The 22,358-nt window shown below is 43.4% G+C and overlaps 1 protein-coding gene across 4 annotated transcripts in view; it reads right to left on the reverse strand.

Moving 5' to 3' along the window:
* Window positions 1-22,358, reverse strand: part of Aig1 (androgen induced 1) — a 221,865-nt gene that overhangs the window by 27,302 nt on the left and 172,205 nt on the right. For all 4 annotated transcript variants that reach the window (XM_021174292.1, XM_029482396.1, XM_029482395.1 and 1 more), the window contains one exon: window positions 14,652-14,767. In XM_021174292.1, coding sequence (XP_021029951.1) covers window positions 14,652-14,767 — 116 coding nt within the window. The remainder of the gene's footprint in view (window positions 1-14,651; window positions 14,768-22,358) is intronic.

The following is a 22,358-nucleotide window of genomic DNA, read 5'->3' on the forward strand; positions in this document are numbered from 1 at the left end:
GATGTTTTTTGACACTGTACACTATCCCTTTGTTCAAATATTACTTCAACTTAGCAAGCTCCTTCCAGACACTGGACATTGCCCCAAGCCACATGGTTCATGTGGGGAATGCCATAGCTTTTGCCCATGAGATCACAGCCTAGTGGTGGTGTAGTGTGGTGTGTAGGTAGATCAAAGCCGTGTTACTGCACATGTTGTGAGAGTACCTGAAATTGGGAACCACAAGTGAGTCATATGTCAGAGAAATGTTCTTGGAGTACGAAATCTACTATGTGCGATTCCAAAATAGACTTAGAGTGGTGGTAAGGCCTAGAAGGAAAAAGTTCAGGCAGAGGGATGGACATAACATGTCTCAAAGGTGAGTTCATGAAATTTCAAGTAGTTGAACAGAGCTGATATGTATAGCTCTGAAGACAAAGCAGAGGGAGCCTCTAAGTTCAGCCAGCACTTTCTGTGTTATGATATCACTGTTTCTCCACCAGTGTATGTGCTCTCTCTCTCTCTCTCTCAACTCGTGTGTTTGATATTTTCAACAGGTGGAGGAAGGAAGCTCACAAGTCCATCCTGGGGCTAGAACGATGGCTCAGCAGGTGAAGTGCCTGCTTTTCAGGCCTGATGATCTCAGTTCAATATCTGGAACACATGGAAAGGTTGACAGAAAGAGCAGATTCCTTAAAGCCATCCTTTCTTCTCCATTTGTATGGCAAGTCCTGGGTGCACTGCTTACCCCTGTATATCACACACAAGTGCATCATGAATATAAAAAAGGCTTTTAAAAAAGCAAGATAAATGATTCCTGAGGGACAACTGCTTAGGTTCTCTTCTGGGACACACACACACACACACACACACACACACACACACTTGCACCCAAATGCACACATTCACAGGAATATACATGTACTCACACATACACATATGTACTCGGAATGTGGTAGGTCTGTATATGAATTGCCACCCAGCTCTGAAAAGTAGGCAATTGCTCATTCAATCTGTAATGCACTAGATGAAAGAAGCTGGTCATTCATTGGAGGGAGCAAACTGTATGTGTTCTACCTGTGTGAAATGTCCAGAACAGTCTAAAACATGTAGAGTCAAAACAGACTGGTTACTGCCAGTGGCTAGAGGGGTACATACTAAGGAGTTAAAGCATAAAAGGAGTCTTCTGGGGATAGTAAAAATATCTGGGGGCTAGAGTAACTATAGGCCTACAGGCTCATGGACTGATTGCACAATGTTAAAGGAGGATTTGTGGCATGCAAACTATTTCTCTGGAAAACAAACGCAGCAAGGATTATAGCTAAAACAAGTTTGATCATATGTTGGTAATTGTTACAAACAGATGATGGAGAGAAAGTAGTCCATTCCTCCCCACAAAGTCTTACACGCCTTCTTTCTCACATGTAGATCATGTCACATCACAAGTAAGGCTTAGCCACACGACTGCAAGTCTCTTACTTGACTGTCATGAAACCTTAGCATTTGTTTATGTTGTCTATTCATTCATCCATCTCTGCATTTATCAAAGTCCCTAAGCTAGAAAAGAGGTTCTCAACTTGTGTGTTGAGCCCATTTGGGGGTCACATATCACATATCTTGCATATCAGATATTTACATTATGATTCATACCAGTAGCAAAATGACAGTTATGAGGTAGCAATGAAATCAGCTTATGGTTGGGGGTCACCACAACATGAGGAACAGCATTAGAGGGTTGCAGCATATGGAAGGTTGAGAACCACTGTGCTAGATGGTCATGCTACAGCAGCAGACAGAGGAGGCATAGTCCTTACAATCAGAACATCACTGTTTGGGAGGATGGGAGACACTTATGGGACAATTCCAATAAGCTACTGGGAATAGGAAGCCCAGACCTAAGACAGAGTTTTCTTGGAGGAAGGGATGCTTAGGGTGATAGTTAAGTAGGTCAGGGAATGGGGCCAGAAGCTGAGTGACAGCTGAAAAGAACAATGTGGAAAGCATGTGATGTCTTAAGAGAAGGAAGACTGTGGACTGTATATTAGATGCTTACCATAGAAAGATGACTATTTGGGAGCAATTGGCTCACAGATGAAGGTGAAGACAATTCGCACTGTCCACTTAAGATGGTTATTCCTGGTTGTCAGTTTGACTATATCTGGAATGGACTACAATCCAGAAATGGAGGGCATACCTGTGATCCAGATTTTGAGGTTGAAAGACACAGGCTTCTGACCTGGATCTTACCATGGGAGGGCATGATCTTTTGATCCAGTCCTTGAGGCATAGTGGCCATGAAATGCTTAGGCCCAGGCAAGGTAGTACTAGCTTTTAATCCCAGGCAACAGAGGCAAGCAGATCTCTGAGTTCAAGGCCAGTTTGGGATAGAGCAAGTTCCAAATCCACGTGTGGTCGTACACACCTTTAATATGGTCCATTCCTTCTGCTGGAGGCCTACATAAGGACAGTGGAAGAAGGAAGACTCACTCTGCCTACTTGCACTTACTTGCCAGCACATCTGTTGAAACCTACTTCTTCAGGATTCCAGCTTACACAGAAGGCCGGGTAAAACACCTAGCCTTGTGGGACTGAGAAACTACTAGATTCTTGGACTTCCCTTTCACAGCTGCCCCTTGTTGGGTTGGTTAGATTGCAGACTGTAAGTCATTACAATAAATTACCTTAATATATAGAGACATTCCATAAGTTCTATGACTCTAGAGAACCCTGACTAATACCACTGTATGGAGGGTGAAGGTCCTGAGAAGCTAGTGGTACAGTTCCATTGAACCCCAAATCTCCAAGAATTGTAGATTCCAATACCACAGGCTCCAGACCCAGAAACTCGGAGGGCTAAATGTAGAAGACAGATGTCTCAACTAGTGCATGAGTTTGATAATTATATTGTCTGTAGATTCGGATGCTAACTTCTTACAAATGCACCCTCACAGACAACTGGAAGACAAATGGATGTTTTTTCATCTATCTGGGTTTCTCTTAGCTCAGATTAACGTCCAGTGTGTCTGAGGGATGGAAAGATATGGAGGTGTGGCTGAAGGACAGAGAGCAGGTGGGTGAGACAGTGTCAAGAGATGAATTGACAATGACAGGCAAGGACCTCTGAAGAGTTCATCCTGTATACTAGCAGTGAACATTCTCCAGAGGCTCCCGGGCTTCGTTTCTAGTCCTCATCTGATTGAATCCAAAATTGGGGGGTGGGGGACACCATATTATGGGCTGGAGTCTAGGGCTGAATAAAAAAGGGAAAGAAAAAAGTTGAATCCTTGGGGTGGCAAAAAACCAAACCAAACCAAACACACCAAAAAGAAAAAAACACAACCCCAAAAATCTCTTAATCTGAAATTGGAAATAATTTTAAGAATAAAGGTAAAATTTGACAAGATGCATTCAATTCAGGCTACTGAAAACTGTGATTTAACTTAGAGAAAGATTTCACCTTAAAACACGTCCTGAAATAACCGTGGGTCTGTGGTGGTTTGAATGGGAATGACCCCAGAGCCTCATATATTTGACGATTGTTTCCCAGGTGGTGAACAGTTTGGGAATGCTGAAGAAGTGTGGCCTTGGGGGAGGTGTGTCATTGATGGGTCGTGATCCCTTTTAGGAAATTGAATGACTCAAAGATATCTTGCACAGCAGATTTTTTTTTTACATCATTATTCATTACAGTAGCAAATTCACAGTTATGAAGTAGCAATGAAATAATTTTATGGCTGGGGGTCACTGCAACATGAGGAACTGTATTAAAGGGTCACAGCCTTTGGAAGGTTGAGAACCATTGCATTAGGTCCTGGGTAACCTATCAGTGGCTGACCTCTCTCCACAAAGAACTGACTCATTCAGCAGCCAGCAACTCCCATTAGCTTCTCAGGTAGGGTGACGTTTCTGGAACCCCATCCCCATTCATTTAGCCCTATAGAATTTTATCTCTTGTTGTTGATCTTGTGCAGGTCTTGTTCTGAGCTGTTCTGTGTTCATGTGTTTGAGTCCCGGGTCATCAAGTCTGACAGCAGGCACCCAAGCCATCTTGTCACCCCAATAATTTTCTAAACGTTTCAGTGGATTCTTTAGGCTAAAAGTTCATATACGTAGTGGGCACTCTGAGGGGCAAAGGGGGACCGAGGGTCCCATGTGTCTGAGAGGGATTTGGCCTGAACTGACAACTCTTTGGCTCACTGACAACTTCTCATGCGCTACTTACTCCTCTAGGGAATAAACAGCCCTAAACAGAGTCTTCGTGACAACTCTTCAATTTCTCAGGAGACTGGCAAGAATTTATGAATGAATTGTCACCTTTTCCCTTCCTAGCAGAGCTTAGAAATCAGCTAATCTGAGCTACAGGATAATACTTCTTATCCAATGTTTTCCCAGCCAGATGTCATGGGGCTAAGTCACTCACTGCTCTTGTAAAAAGGTTTGTGTTTGTACCTGTCAATTTATGCGTTGTTTTAATTTATGTAAGATTTTTGAATGTCATTCTCAGAGTTTGGGAGGGGGTGACTTACACATTTGCTTCTCCTATTGTCCTGTGAAAATTTCATAGCCCAAGGATACGTCATCATGCAAAGAAAAATAGAAGCTATACCAAGATGGAGCTGTCCCTTGAGAATTGCAAACTAGGAAAACCAAATTTTGAGAGTTTTAAGTAAATACAATTTGAATTAAAACAAACAAACAGACAAACTTTTCGGTAAAAGGTTGCTAAAAAGTTAGAGAAGCAGCAGCAGGGAGGAGGGGCTGAGCAGGCTGGGAGTGGCCACAAAAGACTGGCAGCAAGAAAGGGGACAGACACCCGCTTACCCTGCCAGTCAGCTACCAAACACTAGAGAACCCACTCAAGGAAGGATGTTCTAAGAAGAATGAAAAGAAAGAAAAAAGTGATTGGCAGGCTGAGGAGGTGGTTTGGTTGGTAAACTGTCTGCTGAGCCAGCAGGAGAACCTGAATTTGTCCTCCAGCATTTACATAAATCATCTAGGCCAGGGGGAAGTACCTGCAGTCCCGGAGCTAGGGAGGAGGCCTGGAGGCAGCAGGATCCCTGGAGTTTCCTGGCCAGCCAAGAGCTCCCACTTCAGAAAGAGACCCTCTCTCAAAGAGTAAGGTGGGGACTGAAGAAGAAACCCAACCTCAGCTTCTAGCCTCTACTTGAACATGAACCAGTACACATATGCCCAACCATCCCCCAACCCACCACCCATGCAAGCACACATGCATAGCATTAGTGGAGACTGTTGATGTGGAATCTGTACTGCTCTAATTACAGAAGGACCAAAATGTTCTTGGGTCTGTTTGTACCCCACATCTTTGACTGTCCAAAGGTGACCTCCTCTTGTTTGGCCTCTAGACCATCTCCTTGCTCACCCTGGGTCTTCAGAATCTAATTCTTGTTCATCCTTCATGGAGTGCGTTATATGTTACTTCTGCAGGGAAACTTTTCATTTCCCCTCTCTAGGTCAGAGAACCTCTGGACTCTCAGAGCCGTGCCTGTTTCTCCTTATGAATTGTATGATAACCCTCTTTTACTTTTCTGTATCCTTCAAAAGACTGCCATTTTTTGTGGTCACAGCCACAGCTTCTACAGTCTTGTCAACAACCCCTTCCCATCTAGCACACTGTCTGCTACTTGGTGAGTGCTCACTAGACACCTGTTTGAGAAAGTTAATGAGCTTCGTTCGGTATCAACATTTATATGTATATATCTAGATACTTCAGAATATGGGAGAATAAAAAATATGATGATATCCAAGACAGTTAGTTGCTTCTCTCCCTCTGAAAATTATTAGAGAAAAGACTATTTTAGCTGTATGGTTTTCAAGTTTTTAAGGTGATTTGAGAACAAGTTTTTTTTTTTCTTCTATTGGATATTTTCCTTATTTACATTTCAAATGTTATCCCCTTCCCAGGTCTCCCCTCCAGAAACCCTCTACCTCATGCCCTTCCCTTTGCCTCTATGAGGATGCCCCCCCCCATCCACCCACTCCCGCCTTCCTGCCCTGGCATTCCCTTACACTGGGGCATCAAACCCCCTCAGGTCCAAGGGCCTCTCCTTGCACTGATGTCCAACAAGGCCATCCTCTGCCACATATGTGGCTGGAGCCATGGGTCCCTCCATGTGTACTCTTTGGTTGATGGTCCAGTCCCTGGGAGCTCCAGCAGTCTGGCTAGTTGACACTGTTGCTCCCCCCATTGGGCTGCAACCCCCCAACCCCCAGCTCCTTCAGTTCCATCTCCAACTCCTCCATCAAGGACACAGCGCTCTCAGTCCAATGATTGGCTGCGAGTATCCACCTCTGTATTTGTCAGGCTCTGGCAGAGCCTCTCAGAAGTCAGCCATATCAGGCTCCCATCAGCAAGTATTTCCCAGCATCCAGGTTTGGTGACTGTATATGGGATGGATCCCCAGGTAGAGCAGTCTCTGGATGGTCTTTCCTTCAGCCTCTGCTCCACACTTTGTCTCGATATTTCCTCCTGTGTGTAATTTGTTCCCTTTTAAGAAGGAGGGCAGCATTCACACTTTGGTCTTCCTTCTTGAGCTTCATGTGGTCTGTGAATTGTATCTTGGATATTCCCAACTTAAGGGCTAATATCCACTTATCAGTGAGTGCACACCATGTGTGTTCTTTTGACTAGGTTACAGCACTCGGGATGATATCTTCAAGTTCCATCCATTTGCGAGAACAAGTTTTGCTTGTTATTTTCATTCATCTCCACTTTATATTTCATTGACTCTTGATGGTGGATCTTAAATCTGGTACAGCTATCTGTTCTTTTAAATTGGTGACTTTATTTTCAATTAGTTTTCATTTTGGGGCCCCAACACTGCTCAGTGCTATAAGACAAGCACTTTCTCCCTCCAGGTTATTGCTGGTTGAGGAAGCCATTCTGTTACAGTGAGCCTCTGCAGGCCTGGAGCCACTGTACAGGAAGGCGCAGAAACCCTCACTTGCTGCCCACTAGAGGACCTGTTCTGAGACTTCCAGGGCTCTCCTGGTCTCAGAAGCCCAATGCAGCTCAGGGAAGCCGAGAGGCTGTTAATAAGTAAAGTCTTCTACTTGAAATGTTTCCAGGGCTTAAACTGGATCACCTCCCGCCTGGGTTGTCACTCCAGCAGACTGTGGCCTTTGGGGGTTCTTCTTGAAGTTTAGGAGTTTCTGTTGGCCATTTAAGTAAATAAGGCAGGTGGGAAAAGGGACAATAAAGCTGAAATTCAATCTCAGAGAAATGGATAGCGGGGACATTGTCGACACTTTATGTGGTTACTATTGAGCAAAGTATCTGACATCATATATATATCATGTGTGTATTCAGTTTCCAAACTTTACTTTCATGTAACACACACATACATCACAATTTCTCTCACTAAGCTAATGTAAGCCTATTTTCTGTACCATTCTGACTGTTGCCATGTCTAAAGATTATCAACACTTAGAACCTGTAGGCAAGGAGGCTGTCTGTTTTCTTTAAGGTTTCAGGTACAGATTTTTACTCTGGACAGCGAAGGGAGGGGACTTTGAGAACAATCATTGAAACAAAAATCAAGACCCCATGACTCTAGCTAGTTTTAAAGTCCCCTGATGGAAATGCAAAAAAGCTGACAATAATGCCCCACAGAAAAACTGAACCAAATAAGGGGCATGAGAGAAGGAAAGCTCCCTGAAAACAAGATGCAGGGGTTGGAGCCTGACTGACGGATGACAACAGCAGACCTACATTGGGAGAAGTGAGCTCCATGGAATATGGAGCAAGGTAAAGCTTCAGAGATGAGGGGCACTTACTGTGATTGACAGAGTGGCTGCAGGTGGATAGTACTGTGGCTGGAGAACTAAGAAAAGAGGAGGGGGGAGGAGGAGTGGGAGGAGGAGGAGGAAGAAGAGGAGGAAGAGGAGGAGGAGGCAGGAGCGACAGCAGGGCCAGGTAATGAAGACTAGCCTAAAGGGTGTAAGGAATTTTGGACTCGATCCATAGAGGCAAAGAGATGTCTACACACTCAGATCATTTTTAAAAAAAAAACCGTCTGTGGACAGACAGGGGGATGGCAGGGGGTGGTAGCTTCATGCTATTGCTCAGGCGACACTTCTGGAGCTCGGATCATAGTATGAACCACGGAGGCAGAGTGAAGTGTGAAACTTCTGAAGATGCCTCGGAAGCACAAGTCTGAGCAGCCGGTGGCCTGTTGTTGACACCGGAAAGATGACTTCAGGATGTCTGGTGTGTTTCTGGTATGAGTAATGGATGGCTGATGATGTTGGGGCTGGGGGAGGGGGTGCAAGTTGGTGCATGGGATAGGGAATTTAGGTATGGCCAGAGGCGGTTTTGTAATTGCTAAATGAGTAGATATAACATATGCTTAGGAGAGTTTCTGAACTGATGATCACAGAAGAGACGGGATGACTCAGGGAGAGTGAAGGAGCTGGCACTGGGCACTGAAGAACTCCAATATGGGGTTTCGTGTAGATGGGAAAAGACCACAAAGAAACTAAGAGAGATTGCCATAAGCCTCGGACGTGGGAGGTATGCGCGGGAAAGACTGACAGAGTCCTGAAGTTACAGGAAGACGGTGTTTTGAAAAGTAGGGATAATGCAACAATAGAGATCTACAAAGCATGTGTAACTTCAATGAAACAAAAGTCACTGGTGACATCTTGTGACATCCGTAGAGGTTTTGCTAATGAACAGTTAAGCCACACTGAGGTGGGCTAATAATAGTAACAATATGTAGTCTGGGCATATGCAAAGCTGAACATTAATATCATCATAGTGATCCAGCAATCTTTTGAGGGTGATGGGTACTATAAATCATCTAGTCTACAGAGAAGAATGAAACAGAGAGAGGTTCCATGACTATCCCAAGTCATACATTAGGAACATGACTCAGGCTCAACCAGTCAGAGTCAGGAGTTCATTCTCCAAACACTACAGTGTCCTGACTGTTTTTTTTTTTCCTTTTTAAGATTTATTTATTTTATGTATAAGTTCACTTTTGCTCTCTTCAGACACACCAGAAGAGGTCATCAGATCCCATTTATGGATGGCTGTGAGCCACCATGTGGTTGCTGGGAATTGAACTCAGGACCTCTGGAACAATAGTTCGTGCTCTTAACCGCTGAGCCATCTTTCCAGGCCCTGTGTCCTGCCTGACTCTTAAACATGAATGTGAGAATGGATACGATATGGTGTAGGGAAGTCGTGAGAGCAGCTCAGCTGTGACACACTGGGCAGCAGGTAGGTGCCCAGTGACTATTCCTACAAGAGCAGTGAATGTAAGGCAGAGTCAAGAAATGGGTTCAGATATTGACTGGAAGCGTCTAGGAGGGAGACTAAAGTCATCAAGGAATGAGGTGATCATCAGTGGAAGGTGTGCTGAGCACAGGTTTGGAGACTCCCTGCCCGGGGAGGAGAAAATGGGCACTAGAAAAAATGTTTGCAGAAGAGGCCAGTTAGATCCCTTCCTTGTCCTGAAATAAAAGGTGAAAGGCATAAGGGGAATGAGGGAGAGGGGTAGACAGAGACAGCAGCATCCACTCAGTGATTCCGAAAGCCAAGGGGAGAGCAACCTTACTGACAGGATGGTTGGAGGGAGCTGAGAGGCTAAGGGAAGGCTCACAGGGAAAGTTATCTGTGAGCAGGCAAGGTCAACAGCGCCTCTAATTCTTAGCTCTCCAGGGACACGAGAGCAACTGAGAGCCAGCCCTTTTGGGTGGGAGGGGATGGAACTCAACAACAAGTACTGGGAATTGGCATGGACAGTATACTCAGGCCTTCTCAGTTCACGTGCAGAGCTAAGGAACTCATGTAACCCGCGCACTGGTGAACACTGTGAGGGACCCGGGGCAAATCACCGTCAGGTGTGAAATTCTCAGTTGTCCACACAGGCTTCTTGTTAGAATCCAAGAAAACAATGCTTTTTTGGCAAAGCACTTGTGGAAAAAAAATGAGCAGATTGGGATAATGGGAAAGCAATGACATTCTCGGCTCCCAAGGGAGAGCTGAGCTCTGGAAATAACTTAATACGTGAACCATAGGAACGTTTCAGGAAAAAAAAATGCTTTCAACATTCTCAATAGACTTCAGAGAGACAATCACCATGAAAGAGGAGCAAGACCCATGAGAACAGGACATAGAATGAAAATAAAAATGCGTTTGGGAAAGAGAAAGAGGCTCTGCAGACATGCAGGATTCTTTTTTTCCTGCTTAGAGAGATGAAAGACTTTCATGAGGGACTCTTCTTATGAGTTCATTAGTCTTCACAACTCTGAGAGGCAGATGTTCGTTCCCATTTTCGAGGAGGCAAAAACCAAGGTTCCCGTGACCTCTGACTATGGCAGTACATACTCGGTTGCTTGCTCTTGGAAAATTCTTGTCTCAAAGTTTCACTTGTCATTGGGCCATGGAGACACCTCAGTGCCAGACTTTCCTCTGGTAAAGCAGTTTCCTCCGCAGCTTAGCTATTTCAGGACATAAACGGAAGGACAGTGGCCTGTCCCACGGCTGCCCCTCCCTTACTGGCTGTATCCCTCCCGGCTCAGCTGTGAGGCATACAGAAGGTCCTGAGACCACATTACAGCCTCAGCTCCAACAGTTACCAAGGATTCTCCAGTGCTTGCCTTTACTGAGTATGTAGAGGTACCTCCTTCTCAGGAGGTTCCACAGAACTCATACTCAAGGAGCAAGGGCACTGCCCCTTACTGGTCTAGGCTGGGAGAGCTGGGGAGAGGGCCGTGGAGGAGAGTGGGCTGCTTTGACAGTGGGAAGGGAAGCCGAGCCCTTAGCTACCTCTTCACTAGCCAAGGTATCGCACTTTCGGCTTGGACCCTGGACTCCACTACCGGAAAATCCGAAAAACAAAACAAAACAGTCCCCCCAAACCCAAAAATACTATAAAAGACATAAAAGTCAACAGGAGAGGCCATTATGGGGGAAATAAAAGGTTCAGGTCGAGCAGGAGGAAATGAAACCTTCTAATGATGACACTAAAGGTTGACTCAGCTGGTGAGGAGGCATTCTATTGAATGGGACTTTAATATGATCTAAATTTCCACCTTCATTCTAATTTTTTCTCATGTCTAGGAAGATTATTTTTTACAGTACATCTTTTTGTTAAAAATCTTCAGTGTGTCTGAAGATAATGCATGTAAGGAGAAGGCTCCTGCTTTCATTTCAGCGGGAGCTTGAGAAGACACGGAAAGGTGCCAACAAGAAAACAAGAAGGATCCCAGGAATCGGTGGCTGACTTTGGTGGGACATAGACTTCAGATCTGAAACCGTTTGGGACTGGATCATAAGAGGGAAATCACACTGACGTCTCAGTTAACTTTTTTTCTTTTCTTTTTTTAATGTTGCGAAGTTGTTTAATGAACACATTTGGGATAATGAGATTGGGAATATGGAATCTGTCTTAAAGCATCAGGGCTGTGAGACAATAAAAAGCAGATTTTCCTGTCCCTCAGAGTTGTTTTTGATTTCTAAAGTGCAGACTGTGTGAACGAGGGAAGTGAGTCACACAGTGAGGGAAAGAACTTAGCACCCTAACTGGAATCCTCAAATCCTGAAGAAGAAAACATCAGCGCTTTCATTGCTGTGCGCAGAGGAGCTTCTGAGAACTGACGGCAGCAAATGAGTTTCTACTGGGATGGAGGCCTTGGTCTGTGGTCTCTGCAGGAAAGCACGGGGTCCTCCCAGCCCCTGCGGACTCATTCCGTCCTTTTCCATAATTTCAACCCAAGAAAGCTGGGGCTCAAAAAGGTGAAGTGGGAGAAGCTGGGGCCCCAACCCAGGAAAGGGTCTTAATCCCCAGACCTGACCACACTTGATGTTTTCTTCAAAATACATAGAAAAACAAAACTTTCCGTAATAAATTCAGCCACAGGACTATTGACACAGGAGGCAGCAGGGGCATAGTTAACTGTGGACTCTGAGCCCATGTACATGAGCTTGCACTATCATTTTGGTAATAGGCTATTAGTGTGTCTCAGGCAAGCTATCCATCCTCTGTGAGCTTTTATTCCTTCTCTGTAAAATGGGTAAGAAATGCTTGCCTTACTGCAGAGTGATCTGAAGGCAATAAAAGAGCATTTGAAAAGCGTGTAACAACATAGCATCTGTCTCCAAGGAGCAGTACCATGATCCATGATACTCATCATTCTGCTGTAGACCAAGGGCTCCCAGTGCACGCTCAGCGTTTTAGAAAAGGGTACAGAGAAATGTGTAGGGGGTGATGGTGGAGGGGGGTGTATGGGAAGGGAGTTAAGAGCGTCTCAGAAGTGGACAGAAGAATACTTGTGTCTCAAGTATTGAAGCAACTAAGAGGGAACCATGGCAGGCATACGTGCATCTGAGGAGTCTAGTGACCAAGGGAAGACCCCGATGGAGCTGGGGGGAACAAGCTCAGAGATGACAGTGAACGAAGGTCCTCCATGACCCTATCCAAATCTAGGAGGAGAATAGAACAAGAGAGGAAGGAGACTTAGGAGCCTGGAGAGCCAGAGTCCAACAAGAGTAGCCAGACAGCCTGGCCAGCAGCCCTGAGGTACAGTCAACTTGCCATGCTCAGCACTGGAAAGAAGACCCATTTATTGTATAATTATCACACGATAAGAGGGATAGTTTTCCCCATCTTGGCATGGAGTTCTGGAATGATTGAGTACAACACCGGTATGCTGTCAGAAGACTTCGTTTCCTGATTCTCTCACTGTTGGGTCACTGGTATGTCAGGCCACGAGACAGTCTGGAAGGGAGCAAAAGCCAGTCCCTTTTGACAATAATTAAACCCTCGGATTTGTATAATGTGACTTGACTCGAGGGGCATTGTTTAGCTTTTGGCAGAGCTCTGAATGCCTAGGGCAGAACACCAAAGGAAAAAACTTCTACGTTGAAAGCTCTCTCAGAACAAATCTGAGGGAATTTGCTGGTTAATGCAAGTGCATGTCTAAACAAGTACTGGTTTGCCGAGGGAGTCCATGGGGCTGGCAAGCTTCACTTAGCACAGAGAGCGTGAGTAATGCTTCATTTTAACGAGGGATCTTGGGGGTCTATAATGAGGACTATGTGGTATTTCCCATGCGTCTCTTTGGAACGTGGGCTGATTGTATACACAGCAGAAGATAAGTCACCAGAAAGAACATGGTTCCCGAAACCTCCAGGCTCTGGAAGATCATTTAATAGCACGTGAATAAATTCTCAAAAATACACTACAGCTCACAGAGAGAATTTCCTGTCCCTTGCATAAGCCAATCCACTGCAGTGATGAACTTGCCGGGGGAAGAAAGCTGACTTTTAAGGCCGGAGGCAGTTTCAGAGAGCACCCCTGAATGAATGTGCATCTTCTGCAGTTGATTTTTCTGAAGTGAAGTCTTTAAATATCAAGTTCTTATTTACCAGGCACACAAATCCATTTCTAAGATATAACAATATTTATTTACATTTCACTAGCAAGACAAATCTCTTGGACTTTTTCTATCAGAGAAAGTCAATATTTAAGATTCTGGGCAGGAAATTAAAAAAAAAAAGCCTAGAAAGTGATTAGGAAATCAACCTTCCCAAGTCCTCATCAATAGTATTTCACTAGTTGGTGGAATGGCCAGAGCCAGAGGCAGGAATGTCACTCCCCACTTATTCAGGTCTATACTCTGAATACCACTTCCTGTTACTCAGTGTTCTTTCATCTAAGGTCTTGAATATGATATTATTGTTTATGCAAAGTGTGTGAAGTCCTATGCAGACCCCTCTCTTTTCGAAGAGTAGGCTTGCTGGATTAGAATACTCCGTGGAGACTGGATCTCCCAAATTGCTCAGGGGGGCGGGGTGTGCAGGATCATGAATAGTCATGAGGTATTTGCAAGACTGCTATCCAGGGTGCTAGGGCTAAAGGAAGGGCTGGTGGCCCAGAACTAAAAACAAGAGCGTGCCAAAAGGAAGAAAAACTCCCTGGAGAATCCCCTCCCTGTGTTAATATATCAAAGTGGACTTGGAATTATGAAGAGAAATTTAACATTCTCTGTGCTAAGATAATTATATAAGAGTGTTGAAACATGATAAAGTCTGAAATTAACACGAAATACACTTACTAAGCAAAATTCTTATCAGATGAATTTGGCACTATATCCTTGGGCCTGCAATGCGCTCATGAGGCCACATGGAGATTTGTTGTGGTTTATCTACCCAGATATCCAAAACACATCAGTTGAGTGCATTCTACTTGTGACATATCATTTTGAGATAGGTTTTAATTAGATCCTCAAACGTGTACATTTTCACCAACAGAAGTTGGCTCATCTGCCTTCATTTGTATGTGTTGCAAACCCCACTCCCCCAACAAAAGCAACAACATAAACTCAAACCCCAGCAAAAGAAAAAGCCTTTAAGCTATAAAACTAGTGTCCAAGACAAACATTTAGTTTGAAAACAAGTTGAAAAACGTAGCCTTGGAAGGCGCACTGCTTACATGGGATTGTTCAACAAATTCCTGCTGTGTGAGGTTTGGCATATATTTCTAAAAATATAAGCATCTGGGGAAACAAGACAAAGCCCAGGTCTTGGACCAAATGAGGCACGCAGTGGGAATCTGTTAGTGATTATATCCAGAATGCATTAGTTGCCCAAATTTAGCGGTGCAGAATCTAATACAGTACGAATGCCCAGCAGGCTCGGTCCTTACCATAATATATAGCCCACGGAGAAGGTGCATATGGCGGCGAGTCCGCTGCTCCTGCTGGGATACTGATGGTGGGACGTTCTCATCTCGATCAATATAAAGGGCAAAACCGTTGTGTGCTGGAAAAGAACAGGGAAGACTAGATTCTTATCATTGCACCTTTACAGTCATTTCTCTCCATCAGGAGAACAAACGGTATACTTTCCCAGAACAGACCCACAACAGACACCCGTGCAGGGCTCTCCCGTGAGAGATGTCTACAAAAACAGGTACTGCAGCATCTGTTCCATTAGTACTTTTTTTCCCTGTACCTGAAGCATTGAAATTTTATTTTATTTGGTATTTATAATGGGGAATTTTTATAATATAAAAGTATGAAGGGGACCAAAGAAAAGACAGAGACAAGAGACAGCTGAGTGCATTGTCATGCGCAGTGCCGGCTCCTTTGTAAACAGTCCCGGATCTCCTTCCTGCCTAGGGAATGGTCCTGCTCACAATTGAGATGGGTCGCCTCCCATCAATTACTGTAATTAAGATAACCCCTGCAGGCATCCCCAGGACATCCTAGATCCTGCCAAGGTGACAGTGAACACTAGCAATCACCGTTGTGTATGATACTTTTTACATTCTATCACATTGTTTACACATGGTTAAGATCATACGGTGAAAGGAGTTTTGTTTTAGCCTCACAGTACTGTAGTTGAAGAACATTTTAAAATTTAAATATTATATTTAAAATTCACATTTTAAATATTTTAAAGATCTTAAAGATTTAATATTAATTTGTATTTAATATTAAATATTTAATATAAATTTAATATAAAAATATAAAATAAATTTAATATTAATATTTAATATTAAATATGTTTAAAGTATTTAAAATTTGTGTATGTGTATCTATTATGGAAATTTCATTTCTTTTTTCCCTTTTATTGAAAATAGCTTTTTTTTCTCATATAATATTTCCTGCTTACAGTTTTCCCTCCCTCCACATCTCCCAGTGCTTCCAAATCTCCCCTCCCATCTGGATCCACCCCCTTTCTGTCTCTTGTTAGAAAACAAACAGGCATCTAAGGGACGATAATAAAATAGAACAAGATGAGACAGAACCAAACATCTGGAAGAGGAAAAAGCCAACAAGCAGAAAGTAAAGAGTCCAAGAAGAGGCACCAGAACCAGATACCACTGCAGAGACGGGCACACTCGGGCACACTGAGTACACCCGGGCACACTCGGACACACTATCAGGAATGGCATTTAAACTCAAAACTGGAAGCCATGAGATAGAAGCAAAACCTGTAAGACAATTAACTAATTAAAAGTAACAAAAGCCCCAACACCACTTGTATATATTTTTACATAAGCACAATACGTTTCCCTACGGCCTTTTCAAACATCCTGTTTTTTACCTTTCTTCCCCGCTTACCTCTCCTCCTGTATGTCCCATCAAGTCCCCTGACTTTGCCACCTTTCTGCATGCAGAACACGTATGTTCTACTATTTCCTTCCCGGTGCTCTTTCCCCAACCCCCTCTGCTCACATTCCCTTTATACCTTCTTGGCTTCTGTGGTCACCCCAAGTTTTATAGTCAAATCTACAGATCTGGGGGTAGGATCTACAAACAGAGAGCACACAGGATTTGTCCTCTTGCCTCTGGGCAGCTCCTCTCAGGGCAGTATTCACAGTTCTATCCATTTATCTGCAATCTTGATGACTTTATTTTTCTTTACATCTGAAAAAAATCCTATTGTGTATTTGTACCATTTTTCTCTATCCATCCATCAGTCGACAGAGACCTAGGCAGCTTCTATTTCCTGACTATTGCAAACAAAGCAGTAGTAACGATGGTCAATAACTATCTCTGTAGTAGATGCTGAGTTCTTCAGGTACAAGCAGAGGTGTGGTACGATGCAGTCACATGATACCTGTGTTTTTAGGTTTTTGAGTATTCCCCTCATATATTCTCATGGTGGCTACATCAGTTTGCACTGCCACCAACAGTGAACGAGAGTTCCTTTCCTCCCACATTCTTCCCCCATTTACTGCCAGTTGTTTTCTTGATCTTAGCCATTGTGACTGGGGCAGATGAAATCGCAAAGTAGTTTTAATTCACATTGTCTTGATTGCTAAGAATGTTAAACACTTTCAGAGATATTTTTAATCATTCAAAATAAATGCAATGTGTTTCCCGATAAAGGTCCTAGAGAGATTAGGTCTGGAGAAAACATACTTCAACATAAAGGATATATGTGACAAACGCCCCCACATAAATCCTAAATGGAGAAAACCTTGAAGCAATTTGAAGCGGAAACTTAAAGGTTCTTTGGAAAAGTCAGTTGGATGGTGTTTTGCTGAGGCAAACACGTGAAGGAAAGTTTCGATGAAGCAGACACAGGAGAGAGGATGCCCTGCTAAAGCAAGCACGTGAAAGGACACGTGATGTTTGGAGGGTATAAACAGGGCTTGATGGCCAGTGCAGGAGGCTGAGCTTGGCTGCTGGTACAGCTAGCTGTGTAATGCTTGTGGATCTCTTGTCTTCATCTTTGCTGATCCTTGATTCTTTGAAGTACGCACAGCCAAGAACGTCTCCTGGCATTCATCAGGATCCCTTCTGCTGATCTGTGCTGAGGCTGAGGCCAGGCTGTCTCTGTTAGGTCATACCACCTCTTGCTGAGTTGAGTTTGTTATTCTGATTCTACTGAACTAGACTAACGGTGTATCTGTGAAGTGTTTGTAAGTGGATCAAGCTGCTGCTGCTAACCTGTAGGGTTGTGAGTCCTGCATCTGCTCCAGGGAGGCGGGGTCTATCCTGGAGTTGGGAGTGGGGGCAAGTGGGGGAGGGTGCTGGGGGGAGGGGAACTCCAGCTGGTCCTACGGGGTAGTCCTTGGCTTGATCATGGCAGTGGGCTTGATATTTACAGTGGGAGCACAGAGGCCTTCTATGGGGCATTAGGCAGAGGCTCTGTAGGCAAAGGCCTTCTCCATGGCTCCCTATGGCAGATTCTGATGAAAAGAGGCAGTCCATGATTTTAAGACATTTATTATCATGGCAGAAAGTGGATGTGCAAAACCATATCCCACTTCTCAGGGTGGGCCTGAAGTTAAATACCTATTGCAGGGAGGAGTATCTGGGAAGGAAAGCTTATTGGCTAAGCCCTCCAGGCCTTTAGTACCTCATTAAAATGGAGATCTGTCTTGAGCCTATGTGACCACAAGTAATGGTCCTCTACCTGTGGAGGGCCTTGGGGTGTTGCTTGGGGGAGGGGGACGATTTCCAGACAACACATATGGGAGTTGCTTCAAAGAACTCTTCTAAACTGGACCACTTCCCCCATATCCTTTCTTTCTCACTACCTCTGGTGGGTGGTGGACTAACAGGGAGGTTAAAGCATTTAAGAACCATCATTAAAAATAAAGTTTGAAAAAAAATTAAAATTACAGCGATCTCATTAAAATCAGGAACCAGACATGGCTGTCCACCCTTCCTGCTCCTTTAAACCCTGCTTGAAGCCCCAGCTAGAGCAGTTAGGGAAGAGAAGGAAAATTAAAGGGAGCCAAATATGAAAAGGAGTCAAATGACTCCTTCTTGCAGAGGCCTTCCTAAAAATTCTACAAGAAAACTTTTAAAAACAACTATCACTTTCCTCACAGTGGCAAGATACAAAATCAACTTAGAAAACCCAGCAGCCTTTCTATATACTGATAGTAAATACACTGAGGAAGAGACCATGGAAACACCATTCCCCACAGCCCCAGCAATATCTAGGAATAAACTGAACAAGAGTGGTGAAATTCCTCTCAAGAAAAACCTTAAATTGAGGCTGGAGGGATGGCTCAGTGGTTAAGAGCATTGTCTGTCCTTTCAGAGGTCCTGAGTTCAATTTCCAGCAGTCATGTGGTGGCTCACAACCATCTATAATGTGATCTGATGATCTCTCTGGCATGCAGGTATACATGCAGATAGAGCACTCAAATACATAAAGTAAATAAGTAAATAAATAAATGAATCTCACAACTTTAAATCTCTGAACAAAGAAACCGAGGAAGAGATTTGAGAAATTTTTAATATGCCATTTTAGAAATTCTTTCTTAGAACACTAGTCTAGACTTATACTGCCTAAGATTTTGCTATGTGGATGTTCTCAAATTTATATAATCAATGCTCATTCTTGGGCAGTAAGTGGCAAAGGATTTTGAATTTCCCTTTACTAGAAATACCATGATGCATGTTGCTTCTGTTCAATATTAGATTACTGCCTCAGAGTGAGCTGCAATAAGCCTTCAAGGCTCCCAACACCCACTCTCAAATCATGTCTGTAGCAGTGTGGCTCAAATTCAAACGATGTTGAATTTGAACCAGTTTGCACGTGTATTGTGTAGCTATCGTTGTGACAGATAAAAGGAGAATCCCAAGGAGCTGAATGGAACATTTCTTTCTTCTTCTGGTTGAATGGCTACTGTACATACCAAGCATGGTGGGCCAGGGCAGAGACCGATCCTTTTCAGGAGACTAGAAAGTTAAAAGGCAGGCTCTGAATTCCTCAAGGATCAAATGCTCTTGGTATGGAAATCCAATGGAAAGGCATATGGTCTAAGGTCTTAGTGAAAATTGCATGCTCCCCAGAACCCCAACATCTTCCATCTTTGGAGATATTTTTGAGAGTACAAAGACTGCAGAACCAACAATGGAGCCCTTAGTAGGTTTCAGTTCTATGTAGCACCTCCCAAAAAGTTACCAAAGAATCTTTGTCCCATTCTTACTATATTGTTTGCATATTCAAAGGAAAAAGGCAGGAAATGTAATGTTATGATTTTCAAACTCTAGTATATTTTAGTAAAACAGAATCAGGTGGCAGTATGTGTTGGCAGGTGAAAGATATGTTGAAGATATCAATAAATTTTTGGAAAAACTTCTGGCTCATATTCATAGAAAAAAAATGGAAAGTGATGGTTTTGAAATACATATTAAAGTGCTGGATATTCTTGGCCACTGCGTATTCTGATAGATATCATCTCCTTCTGAGTCTTCATTAATAAATGTGTGAAATTCCATGAGTGTCGGCTGAGTGATTCCATAGACCACTGGCTTTATATTTTACCTTTGATCTTCCCTATTCTTGTTGTGATTATTTTGAAACAGTACTGTCAGCTCTATGGTGAGCTATGCAAGAGGTGCTATGTGCAAAGACAGAATGCATTTTAGAAATGCATTCTATTGGATTTTCCCCCTTATAATCTAGTTACCTCAGATGACAGTGGCTGGGAATGTCACCAATAGTTTGAGACATCAGTGGTAATACTACAGTATAAAAAAAAAATCAAAACGCACTGCTCATCAAATGTGATATAGAAAAAGATCTGCAAATTGCACGTTTTCTCTGAAGATGAGATTGACCCTGACGGCCTGGGTGGCTGATAAGTGACAGGGCTATGATTTGGGCTGGTTGTTATGTAGAAATATCTAAACTCTCCTTCTTTATTCATTTTTCCAAAATGAGTTGAAAATGAGCCACTTTTCAATGAACTGAACGTAAACCACCAACCCGAATAGGATCAGTTGCCCCATTACTTTCTTGTCCCTCCCATGCCTGCTGCTGGTGATGTTGAGCTTGGCAAGGTCAGGTTGTGCTTTGCTGATGCCAGACAGGATGTGGGCTGGGAAAAGGAAGAGCTGATAGACCACTGCATTGCTGGCATCCTTTGTATGAAAAGGGGGCAATGAACTCCATCAGTGACATGACCGATGGCCAGAGGTCTTTAGGTGGCTAGCTGCACATGTGCAGATGTGGCCAGTGGCAAATTCCAAGGGAAAGGTTTGTTTTGTAGTAATTTGTTCTTTTTTAAAATCAAGATAAGATCTCCTCCATTCATAATTTTTGTGTACAAAAGAATTTTCAGTCTCTCACCTAAATGTTTTTGGTGAAAATTAGTCTTACTTATTAAGAGTCAAGAAGACAAACACGCCGGGCGTGGTGGCGCACACCTTTAATCCCAGCACTCGGGAGGCAGAAGTAGGCGGATTTCTGAGTTCGAGGCCAGCCTGGTCTACAAAGTGAGTTCCAGGACAGCCAAGGCTACACAGAGAAACCCTGTCTCGAAAAACNAAAAAAAAAAAAAAAGAAGAAGAAGAAGACAAACACGGTGTCAAGTACTTATCCCAAATTTATGTTGCCTTATAGATAAAGTTTTATGAAATAAAAAGTAAGTTATGCATGCTCCTGTAATAGCTGAACTTGAAGGTCAAATCTGGAGCAGCAAGAACACTAAGCTTAGGACTAATTGTGCAGGAACTGGGTAGCCCTCCACCTTACGGACCTGAGTACCAGGTACATTCTTAATTAGGAGCCCGACTGCATGGTAATGGAGAGGTTACATTTTGCTTGCTGGGATATCTCTTTAGCACCTAGAAAAGACCCTGGGATATTGGATGAGGGCACCCAATAAGTATTTGTCGTGATAATAAACCCTGTTCTAAGAGGATACTATTAACTCCACTCAGCAGACGAGACAATACAAGGCTCAGGTTATCTTTCAAAGAATATCCCAGAACTGCTAGGCCTCGAGTGATGATTTAAGCCTAGGCTGCTTTAAGCCCACCTCTAGATCTTTTCTTCGCATTAGAATCACAAGTGTGTATGAACCCACCTCGGGCAAGTTCTCCCCCCAACCCCACTCCTGAGCTATATTCCTTCCTTTCCATCTCCTTTTACTTTTACTTTTAATACAGAGTTTAACTAAGTCACCCAGGGTGGCCTCAAAGAAACTGTCCAGTCTAAGCAGACCTTGAACTTTTGATTCTTCTACCTCAGCCTCAAGTATCTGGAATTATAGGGCTGTGCCACCAGGCCTGTTCCAGAAATGCATTTTCGAACGACATCTGAGTTGAAGTTCTTAGACTTGAAAACCCTATGATAGAGATTATGGACATTACCTTCTAACTGACTGAATCATTTTAGTTCAGGCTCATAAGAACCCACAAGGTTTTTGTTGCAGAAGAAAAGAACAATTTTTTGTTGTTGTTGTTCCTGTAGCACACCATCATTTACTCACAGTAAACAATAAAACCAGGGATCATGATACCATAAAGCAGTTTTGGGATGGCTGTTATGAGTAGGTGGAAGCAAAATGAAGAGTGATCTATTTCCTGAATATGAGAAGCTACAGTGTTCTCAGGAAGAGGGAGATGCATTTTGGAGAAAGAAACATGGAGACAGTCTGGTCAACAGCTTTGAATAATCGCACTAGATTGTTCTTTGCACTTGATACTATGATTTGGATGTGGTTTGTCCCCTAAGAGATATGGTCTTCCCTGTGGAAAAAGAGCAGAGGCAATGGACCTTTAAGAGGTAGAGATAGCAAAAATTCCTCATGAAATTGGAGTAATGCTTTTGGAAGGATTTATGAAACCCCAACCTTTCTGTATAGAAATGTGGTTTCTTTCATTCACTTACACTTCAGCCTGAGGTGTCACCTATCATGATGTTATCAGCAGGGTTGAATGCCCAGAATTATGGGCTAAACCTAACGCTTTGCTTTATAAGCTTACCTGCCTTAGGTAATTAACTATAGCAGAGAAAAGAGACTCATACAATTGTCAGTGAATAACTTCTGAGTGTCTGAAGGTTGACTTCTTTCAGAGTCCTGTGAGGATGGTTGACTGCCAAGTGAGTCAACACTTTATCTGGTCAATATAGAAACTCTGTCTTAGAA

Source organism: Mus caroli, chromosome 10, assembly GCF_900094665.2.
Source record: "Mus caroli chromosome 10, CAROLI_EIJ_v1.1, whole genome shotgun sequence".
Lineage (NCBI taxonomy): Eukaryota > Metazoa > Chordata > Mammalia > Rodentia > Muridae > Mus > Mus caroli.